The sequence below is a fragment of the Prosopis cineraria genome, unplaced genomic scaffold, assembly GCF_029017545.1.
Source record: "Prosopis cineraria cultivar Desert tree isolate PC_DT_omini unplaced genomic scaffold, ASM2901754v1 PC493, whole genome shotgun sequence".
In the NCBI taxonomy this organism is placed as follows: Eukaryota; Viridiplantae; Streptophyta; class Magnoliopsida; order Fabales; family Fabaceae; genus Prosopis; species Prosopis cineraria.
Window position 1 is genome coordinate 26,153 of NW_026555818.1, and position 11,454 is coordinate 37,606.

The 11,454-nt window shown below is 28.2% G+C and overlaps 1 protein-coding gene across 1 annotated transcript; it reads right to left on the reverse strand.

Annotated features, from left to right (window-relative positions):
- Positions 1–288: 288 nt before the first annotated feature.
- LOC129297305 (leucine-rich repeat receptor-like serine/threonine-protein kinase RGI4) lies at positions 289–11,236 on the reverse strand. Its single transcript, XM_054935658.1, has 5 exons — positions 10,546–11,236; positions 4,364–4,507; positions 1,143–1,214; positions 512–588; positions 289–441 (listed from the first exon to the last, which is right to left on the reverse strand). Exons 1-5 carry the CDS (start codon positions 11,234–11,236, stop codon positions 289–291), a joined length of 1,137 nt encoding a protein of 378 aa, XP_054791633.1.
- Positions 11,237–11,454: the final 218 nt, after the last annotated feature.

An 11,454-nucleotide genomic window follows, 5' to 3' on the forward strand; every position in this document is an offset into this window, starting at 1 on the left:
ATTATAAAAAGTGATTAAGCTCTCAAAATTTTCACATTGAATCTAAGAGAATTTAAATAACTTATCCTAAAGGACTTCATCTTCTCTTGATTCTTCATGCTCTTGAGGTTTTACCTTCATCCATGATTATATATATATATATGCATACACAATAATTTTCTTTTCTCTTGGTTTTGTAATCATCAAAACACATGATTCAACACCCAAGTTCCAGCTTTATGTGTCTCTTACATCAACGTGAATCAACATATCTATAAATGGAGTCATCATGATTCAGCAGATCTAAAGCTAGCATCTTGCATTCTTGGTCAATGTAGTCATCACCATTGCATTTTCCTCCATGTTCACCTTCGTCCCTCTTTTCCTACGACTCTGCCGTTCAACCAAGCCATATCTCATCTCAACTCTGTGGGCTACAAACTCCAGTTCAATCCACGCGCTCTAAAACATATCATCTACCATGTGTTGTGCTGCTCTTCATTTATCTATCCAGTTGCTCATGGATGAATACAGAGGTATGTGGGTCTAAGACATGCTGTGTCTGTGAAGCGACTTTACCAAAAACTCTAATTAAGGAGCTGCACCATCCTTACAACATTTTAAGGAAATAAATTTTTCTTCCAATCTTTGAAGGTTTTCTTTTGATTAGCTCAAGGAAATTGCAAATAAAATTTCTAATTATAGACTAGTAAAAAACATGATGTTTGTGTATGTGAAGAACTATAGATTTTATGAAGGCAGTTGATGTCACATCTTAAAAATTAGATGTAACATATAATGTTATAATAAAATTAAGGGTTAATATGCAATTTGGACCTTGAATTGTAGGTCTAGGGGCAATTTAAACCCTAAACTTTAAAAAGATGCATTTTAAACTCTAAAAAATAAAAGTGGGGGCAATTTTGCGGCTATCGTTAACTTTTAACAAACATCCAGCAAATTCATTTAGAAAAAATTGTACTTTAGGCCCCCATTTGACAGACGTTTGTTAAAAGTTAATACATACACAAATTTATTAAAAAAAAAAAAAGATGAAGTAGGAAAAGAAAATGCATGGTTGTTCATAGTAATACAAAGAAAACAACTAAAGAGAGGAAAAAAACTATAGTACCCAGAATGTCATAATTTGATGAAAAAGTTACCTTGTAAATTATTACGTTCAAGACCTAGCACTTGAAGCATGTCCAATTGTCCAATATCTTCTGGTATATCACCTAAAAAAAAAATTTAACGCTCAAAGATATTGAATTTGAATTGGTCACAGGTATATCTATTGATAATATTTCCCACGTATGTCATAGAGACACAAAAAAAGATGGCATATTAATCCTACGAGCGTCCATATATGATGAATCTTTTTAACAAGTCTAACAACACATGCAAATTATAAGCAACATATTGTGCAGTAATTGTTTAAAAAATTTTACGTGGTTTTAACGTAACTACAAAAGAAATTCTATAAGTCATCTATAGTGACAAATTGTCTAGCTAGCTAAAAGAGGATGACAAAGAACATTGGATTATTTTATCTTAACCAATTTAAAAAAAAATATTATCAACAATATGTCATTGAAAAATAACAGTGACAGAATTATGAAACATTAATTTTCTCAAGGGAATTTTATTTGAACAAGGAAGCAAACGTTTGCAAAGCTGTTTTCATCAACACACAAAATGAGCTAACTTTAATAATTTGAATACCCGAAGAGGAGGACAAGAAGTTGGAAAGCTAAATCTTTAAAAAAAAATCAATAACACGGAAAAAATGTGTTTTGGATATATGCAACATATTTTACCCATAAGAAGAGTAAACTATTTTTTTTTTTTTTTTAAATAGCTAAATAGATTTCATCACCGCCAAAAATTATATCATATAAAGTTTATAAATCTTTTACAGCTAAACAGAAATCATTAATGCCAGAAAAGTTCCTAGAAATTTCAAAGGAATTATGCCATTGTGTGAGACCTGATTTTTTTTTTAAATTTCGATGAGATTTTATAGTTATTTTCCCAAGTTAATATGTTGTTAATATTTTTATATATTTGTAGTTATAAGTTTTATATTTGCTTTTAGAAAGCTTAGGTGAGTTGGGTCTGGGGGTTCACCAAGGTTAGGACAGGTCTCCTTCAAAAATTACTTTTAGATGTACTTACAAATCATCCAACAAGATATTTGTAAGTTTTATATTATTATACACCTTCAATTATCTAATAACATTCCTCTCAAATCCTAAATTAGTAAATTACTTTTAAAAATATATATAATAAAATTTTAAAATGGAAAATGAAATATATACCATAATTTGTTATATATCTATATTTTTTTAAAAAAAATCTCTCGTCTATCTTTGATTCTCATTTCAGCCCCAATTCAAAATGATGGAGATAGCTTAATGATTTGGTTATCTTCAGAAAATGTTTTTTTTTTCCATGCCATCTAAAAAATTCTTGCGAGTGAAAAGCTATTAGCTGGATAAATTGGTTACACATTTTAAGATCATTCGTAAGATGTTTGATTTATTTTAGTGGCGGATCCATGTATGATATAGCTTGAACTTGTTCTTTTGGTATTTTATACCAAAGATTCATTTTTGTTCAAATAAAGCCCAAGATATGCCATGCTGCCACTCTACTCATTCTATAAATCCCAATCAGAATTTGATTTCTTACCCGCTTATTCCTCTTAATTAAAATTCTAATGATGTTTATAGCCAATAAGAGCAAAATTGACTGTCATTGATAAGTAACAAAATTGAATAAACCAACTTTGAATTAGACGTTGGATCCATCCAAATTTTACTTTCTGTTTACGTATTAACATTATATACTCTTTGTTTTTTTTGGGTCCATTTGTTAAAGATTAAAAAATAAGTCATTATTAGATAATTTTAAGGATTTTATAAAATAATTATTCTGTAAAAATTTTATAAAAAGTATTTTATATTTGGTTACAATAATAAAGTATAATTATTATTTAGTTATTTTTAAATTCTTTATTCTGTTTTATAAAAATAATTTATTATTTAATTATTTTAAAATCTTAGTATATCTTCTTGTATCCCACATTTTTAAAACATTCTCTCTCGAAGTAGTTACTTAAAATAATAAAAAAATTTACTTTCTATTATAATTATTTTCAAAAACTTAAACAAACATTGTTAAAATCACAATTTTTTCTAAAAAAGTGATTTTTTTATAAAATAAGCTAAAAGAAATGGGCCGTTCATCCCTTAAAATTGTTGTAATTAAGTGTGGATCTAGATTAGTCTAGAGCGAACAATGAACCTAGGATACCCCAAGATATTGGATGGTCTAGTACCAAAAAAAAAAACCAAAAAGAGTAAATAGTTTGGATATGTAAAAATGTGGTATACTTTAAAATATTTAATCTAAATATCTAACCTAAAATTTAATTATAAAATATGATATAGTTTAAAATATTTAATCTAAACATATTATGTCATTGAGATTTATGGGGGTTATAGTAAGTAGAACCTTAAAAAAAAAAAAAGGTAAGACTACAATTGTGACAATAGAATTATCAAAAAAATTTTAAAAGTTATAAACTAACTTTTTATATAATTATGTATGTGTATCAATATAACAAAATAAAAAGTACAATACTACAACTGTTGATATATATGTTTAAAAGCTGCATCTATGAATGATAGATTTGGTGACGGGCTTTTGCTTCTATTACCTAAATTACAGTGTCATTTTTGTTTTGTATTTGAAGAGATATTAGGGTGGGAAATTAAAAAAAAAAAGACATAGGCTTTATTAAAATTGGATTTAGTAAATATGCTTGATTTTTAATTTCATTAAAGTCCTTTGAAATTAAAAATCAAGCATATTGTTGCTGGTTCTCATAGGATGGGTGTCTTCACCATCACTTCTTTTGTCTAATCTACTAGTTAAAATTATTTGGCTGATCTCTCTTATGTTGTTGCTGATTCTGTTTTTGCTCTGTTGCTGTTTGCGATTTCAGTTGTACTGTGCCAGTTTATTTGCCTTAGGAATATATCAGCAGTTGGGAAAAAAAAAAGTCCTTTGAAATTTAATGAAAGTTTCCTTACAAGGGACCTAACTGAAATTATCCCCTGTTATATTTAAAATCTTTGTAACAGGTTGAGTTCTCAATGATATTATAAAATATTACAAATTATGTATAAAAATATAATCCAATTTTTGTTTTGTCAGAAAAAGAAAGTTTATTCTTAACTTATACATTTTGGGATATACAATTAATAGCATTTCGACGAAACCTATTAGCATCTAAGTTCATAATTTCAAGTTGCAAGAGACAAGAAGTAAGAAAAAAGAAAAAATCTATAGTGACTTATAATTTGCATAAAAATTATACCTTGTAAATTATTGGAACCAAGCTGTAATTCCTGAAGCGAAACCGAACTTCCAATGCTTCTAGGTATGTAGCCAATGAGTTGATTTCGACCCAAGTACATAATTTTAAGATTTGTAAGATTGGCAATCTCATTCGGAATATCTCCTGCATTATTGCAATAACAAATAAAAACAGTAATATGAGTGCTTGTATATATATTATATAAAATCATAGAAATACAATATAACTTTATGGAGATGATCATGGACAACATATGTTGTATAAAAAATCATATAAATTTAAAAACCATTAAAAAAATATCTCTTGCATTATGGCTCCAAGAACCCAAATGAAAATGACAAAAACTAACAAAAAGCATGCAAAATATTTGTTCCTGGCAGTGTAGAGAATGCTAAATGATGATAATGCACTATGTTGTATTGAAAGCATAATGACGGAGTTACCAATATCACAACAAATTAAAATTATATATAATTTGTAGATTCATTTATTGCACCCTACTCAACGTAATATATATATATATATATATCTCATTCCCCTCTCCAACAAAATCAACGTTGAATATGATATTGTAAATAGCTTATTCTAAGACATTCTAAACACGTATTAAAATTTTTGAAATGATTTAGAGCAAATATATGAATTTATTTGATATTATTAAAGACACACCTATTAAGGAGTTGTATGATATCAATTCAAGTGAGAATAAGCTAGAAATAGCTGGAACTATTTTTCCTGAAATAGTTAATGTGACCAAGATCTAATTGTTTTTAATTAAGCAAAATCAAGTTTCCACTGCATCTTGTTATGTAATAAAAACAAATTAAATCCAATTATATGAGATGATTTTGCAATTTTAAAGTTTCAGACAATGTATTAAAATGATACAATATAACTTTATGAGATTATTAAGGAATACATAAAATCAAAATGGAACCTTTGTCTTTAATTTTAGACATATGCCTAATCGAATTTACAATAACTACATATAAATCCATCCCATAACGTGCACTGGGAAAAAAAAAATTAAATATTAGACATCAAAACAACGAAACCACACTGTTCAATACCATTAAATATCTTAACAAATCATAACCCGAATTACAAGACAAACACATTGCGTTGACCTTTTACACAATATATAGTGTATATATATCTAGATAAATAAATGTTGAAGACATAAAGAAAAAGATAAACTTTCATTTAAAATTTTCACTTACCGTGAATTTTTTAACTATATTCAATGTCCTTAATTAAATAATTGTTCAGTAAAATTATGACATCTAAAAGACTATAACTGTTAAAATATTTGAAGGATATTTTATTAATTTTTCTTTTAAAAATAATATTGTTAAGTTGTATAATGGTAACCCCTCCTAGTGATATAAGACTTGTAGGTTATTATTATTGTTGTTGTATATATTTCATTATACCATGTTATAAGAGAGCAAAGTTTTAAAAACTAGACCAGTCATTAAATTGATTGAGGCACATTCACTGTTTATTGATTGAATCATGGTTAGACTGGTTGCTATTAAAATGAAAAACTGTGAATTTATAAAAGGATAAAAATAAATAAATTAAAAAGAAAATAATGAGTAATAAGTTGCCCTCTTTTTAGTTTAGTACATAATCTTATAATATACCACAGTTAGTACAAATATGTATAATATTTATGAGTCCATACTTGTTATATATATAAAAAATGACAATGCATGAAGTAGTTTTACAAATTATATAAAAACTAAACTTAAAAGATTAAACCCGAGGAAAAATATAAATAAAAGCTTGATATTACCTTGACTCAATAGATACTATGAGTGTAGCCAAAAAATTAGTGAAGATCGAAGAGAGAGAGAGAGAGGAAAAAAAAAAAAGAAGTGAATCTCTGATGCCTCTGGACCGGGATAATAATAGAAAAAGTGATTGGTGAAAGTCCTGCATTGATCGTCTGAAAATATTAGGTGGTGAGTCAATCGAGACGCTGGGTTCACATGTGGGGTTGAGAAGGTTTTAAGAAAACCGCAGCTCTTTGCCCCCAAGTTTCAAAAAATTTACAGTTGCGCCTCTTTTTTTTTTTTTAAAAAAAAGAAGAAGTTAACATGCATTTTTTATTTTTATCTGTTTCTTTATGGGAACTGGTCAGGTTTTTACTAATTTTACAGGTTGTTTACTGATTTACTAGTCTTTGACTACTTTTGGTGACTTTATTTGTGCCTGGGGTATGGAGTTTTATCGGTTTAATAAAAACTAAGAGCTAGTTTTCAATTTTGACTGGATGACTTTGGCCTAGACATCAAGAGGAGTGATGTAGTTTAATAAAAAAAATGTACAATAATATGCTATTTGAAAATATATATTGTATGTGCACAAAATTAATTATATGTAAAGCCATATATTATATATTGTTCATTATTTAAACTGGCATCCCTTCATTGAAAAAAAAAAAAAATCTAACATCCCAAACAAAGGAAGCAAAGAGAGAGACAGAGAGAAGTTGTTGTTGACAAGTTTTTAGTGCTAATCAATGTGCTGTGTTTTTTGAAGAGTTAAAGTGTTAATTTACCCTCAATTATTTTAGGTACTCATTGGACACCCTCAAATCAAAGGGGCTCAACGTTGCCTCCATACTTTAAAAGTGAAGCAATGTCATTACGCCATTAAATATTTGTTAATTTAATCATTAATTGACTAAAAATATTATACAAAATGACCTAAAAATTATCAAAAAAAAGACGTAGATAATTACAGAAAATGACCAAAATAATTATAGGAAACAAATAGGTTCCGGTGTCTAATTTGCCTTTCGTATTTTGTCTTTGGCTAGCAATATTTATTTAGTTTACATTTTTTAATAGAATATCATTCTCATTTTATTTTATCTAATGTGGCACTAATAATAAGACTGCCAACTAAGCAATGCAACACTGTTAACTACCTCTTCCTTCGGTGAGAGTAGGGGGATTTACTTTAGCACAACAAATTGTTGGCCCAAGGAAAGAAAGAAGGGAGAAAAATCATCAGTCACACAGCACTCTTGCTATTGATCGGATTAAGTCTTTTGTATAAAGAATACAAACCATAGGTGCCACATAGGATGAGTTACCAAGGACTTAGTTACTTTTTGAAAGGGATGAATGGAGAAGACAAAAGAAAGTATAAGAACTGAGTCAAGACGATTTAAATTATAAAAAAATAAGTCACAAACTGGATGGAACTATATGGGTCAACTAATTAATTTTTTCATTAAAATTGCTTCGAGGTATTTGTAAAAACAATTAAGTTTTGAGAAAAAGGTAAATAATAAAAAAATTAACTAATAACAACTTTTATAATTCCTAAAAAAATAAGAAGCTTTCAAAATGAAATAAATTTTCTTACTTTATATAAAAATAAACTCTCTCTCTCTCTCTCTCACATGCATATTTAGAATAAGCTTTTTAATGTCATGTTATGAAATATTTATCATTTATATAGCAGCTCGTGACATAATAAGGTATAACAAAGCTCAAAGAAATACAACACAGAAATAAATTTGATTAATTTATCTATCGTAAATAAATAGATTTAATTATCCTAATTATATCATACAATCAAATAATAATGTTTAGTGTTATCAACAAAATTAATAATTAGTCATTGCCTTGAAGTTCGAACCCTTGAGGCATAATCAAATTTTCAATCGCTTTTGGTGTGCAATTGCAAAGCTGATTATCACTTAATATTATGTTCAGATTTGCCAAATTACTAATTATATTGAGAATATCTACTAGGATGTGGTCATTGAAAAAATTGTAAGATATGCTATTAGACCGTAAAGTATGAGCATAAAGAGACCAACTTTGAAAATTCAAAAAATAGTTGATCTTAAATGGTAGAAAACATTTTTTGATAGAACTATGATACTTTTATTAGTTCCAAATTTGACTATTGTCTTTTGCAATAAATTAAACCTGCAGTGTCTGCTAAAATAGACTGATTTTTTTTTTTTAGAGTCCATGTATAGTAAAAATATCATAATCAAATAAAAATAAGCAATAAAGAAGACAAAACTCTTGAACCCAATAGGAAAAAGAAGGAAATAGGAAATTGATGTATCTCGATATGTATCCATTAGTTTGAACTGTGTTTAGTGTGACCAATCGAATCCTCATATGCGAAGAGTTTTGTCCGAAGTCTTTGCAATATAATAGGGCCAAATATATTAAGAAAGGAAGATATTTTTCATCATATATACTATGATTAAATGAGGCTATAGTAGATTAATTATTGAGACGAATAAAATTAGTCAAAACACTTTCAGCACCCAAATTGAGAGAAATAGTGAGACAATATTAGTTCATTATTTGAACTTGTGTCCTGCTCGTACATCATTAGTTTATGCATGTCTTCAAAGTTACTTTCTTGTATGATAAACTATACTATAGAGCATTGTTATTGTTACATACTATGCATTCGAAATTAATAACGTTCATGTGTTATTATTATTTTTTCACTAAGTGCAGTATTTAGTTGGATTGCATTTATTTGCAACCAATTGAATAAATGATGAATGAGAATGGGATAATCATAATTAATTTTGTATAAGGTATGAAACAAAAAATAACCATAATCTATTTCAATATTCTCAAATATCTCTTGGAATACAACATTAGCTGTTCCTGACGATGCCTTATTATTTTTGTTGTGGACCAGTATCTTTAGGCCTTTTGTGTAAATTTATTTGAATCTGACTAAACTAATTACATGTACAGAGGAACTTATAATAGTTAATGTCTTATTTTATTAGTAAAGTATCAAATGCGTGTTATTCAATGTCTAAACTATAATTATTTATTGAAATGTTAGAAGAGCATAGAAACAAATGAAAAAATTAATGTTATTTTATGATTTAATGTTATGAAAAAAATATAACTTCCTTCCCATACTAAAAAAAATCATGCCTAGTAAATAAATAAATAAAAGAAAGAACAGTGCGCCTAAGGGACACACCCAACATAACTCAAGCGGCACCTTCCACATGACATAAAAATAAAATAAAAAATAAAAAGAAAAGCGCTTGGTCAGAAATTAGATAGAATTGAATAGTTAGTTATATGCATATATTTAAACAACTGGTGCCCAATATAATAATTTTTAAGAGCATAGGAACCTTAAAATATATTATGGGTACATGCTGTACAGAAGAAATCAGACTATGGAAGCTCAAATTAGTTCTAAAAAAATAGACATTCTATTAATAAAAAAAACAAGAGAAAATCAGTGATTTTTATAACATTAAAATAATGAGATATTGACGGTCGAATTGACAATTTGAGTTGTTTCAGATCTTTTTTTTTTTTTTTTACACGAATGCACAAATTTATAATCATACCAATTGAGTACACAATTATAAATACCGATGCAGCTTATAGCACAGGGAAAAAGTCACAGAAATCATTTGAAGATTTTTCCTCCACCATGATGATCTAAAATTTTTAATAACTTTTTCACAATCAGATACATCATTCTCGATAGTAATTTCTTATGATTTTCTTCATAAAATGGGATTTGGAAACAAACAAAAGAATGCTTAAGACATGTCCTATAACAAGCACATGCTAATTTGTGACACAAATTTGTAATGTTATAAAAAGTAGGTCGTATTATGAAAGTAATAATTTATAACGTAACTGCAAAAAGAATTCTGAAAAGTATATAACTTAAAAAATATAAAATTATCTAACTAACCAAAAGAGGATTTCAAAGAACATTTGATCAATTTCTCTTTCTGAAATAAGAATATTTTATTATCACCAATATATCATAAAAAGTTAATGGTAAAATAATTATCAAACGTATTATTTTGCTTAGGTGAAGTTAATTTTAATATGTAGGAAGTACATACTGATCCAAAGCTGATTCCATGAAATGCAAAAAATGTGCCAACTTTGATAATTTGAATACTCGTAAAGCTAGGAGGGTTATGTAAAATGATAATTAACAAAAGTTTGTTGATGAATTTATTCTAACAAATATAAGTGAACATTTTACAACAAATTAAAGAAGATCAACTGAGCTTGATAATAAGGCTCACATAAATCCACATTAAAATTAAGCAAAAGGATTTCCAAATAGAAAAAAAAAATTTATAATCATTGTAAAATAGAAGAAATGCTAATAACACATTACGCAAGACATACCTGTTAAAAAGCTGCAAGACAAAGACAACAACTCATGTGAGAATAAGTTGGAAATGGTTGGAGGTATTCTTCCTGAAAGCTTGTTTACCGCAATCCGTAAAATCTTCAAACATTGAAGTTTTCCAATCTCAAATGGAATGAATCCTTCAATAAAGTTATCATTCCAGTTCAAAGTCTCTAACTTTGACAAATTGGATATGCTCTTAGGAATAACACCTCCAAAACTATTGTTACAGAGATGGAAGTGTTGAAGCATGAATAAGCTTCCAATCCAAGTTGGAATTTCTCCCTTGAATTCATTGTAGCTCAAGTTGAGAATTTGTAGCTTGTGTAATTGGATCAACTCTTTTGGCAACTCACCATAAAGGTTGTTACTATGAAGGTCAAGTTCAACCAAGAAAGACAAATTCCCAATTTTTGAGGGCAAAGTTCCCTTGAGACCCATCTCACCAAGATTCAAAGCTATTACTTTCTCATGGTGAGCATCACACATAACCCCAACCCAATTGCAAATGGAAGAAGAGTTGGACCAATTAACCAAGTAATTGTAAGGGTCCTTAACAGAAAACTTCAAGGCAAGTAGTGCCAATTCATCATATGTAGTTAAATTGGTGAAGCATAAAGTGAAATGAAAACAAAGTAGGGAAAACAAGAGAAAGGGGATAGTGAAATGAAATGAAAGATTTGCCATGTTGGATAGGTTGAGGGCTTCTTAGATTGATGAAGTAGTTGGAGGAGAAGGTTGTACTATATATATACACGCTTAGGAATTCATAAGCACAACTTTTAAATAGGACGGATGATTAGTTATATGCATTTAAACTAAAACTGTTGATTATGATGTTAATGGTAGAAATTTATCGGCTCAAGTAATATCCCTTGTCTACTTTTGTATCAATCAGTGGCCAC

Excerpts from the sequence above, each read along its gene's own strand:
- LOC129297305 (XM_054935658.1), bottom strand. The coding sequence starts at position 11,236 with ATGGCAAATCTTTCATTTCATTTCACTATCCCCTTTCTCTTGTTTTCC. Across the intron at positions 1,215-4,363 it reads TGGTTCCAATAATTTACAAG|GTGATATACCAGAAGATATT; the intron begins GTATAATTTTTA and ends TTTTTTTTTTAG. Across the intron at positions 442-511 it reads TCTTAGACCCACATACCTCT|AGCGCGTGGATTGAACTGGA; the intron begins GTATTCATCCAT and ends GATATGTTTTAG.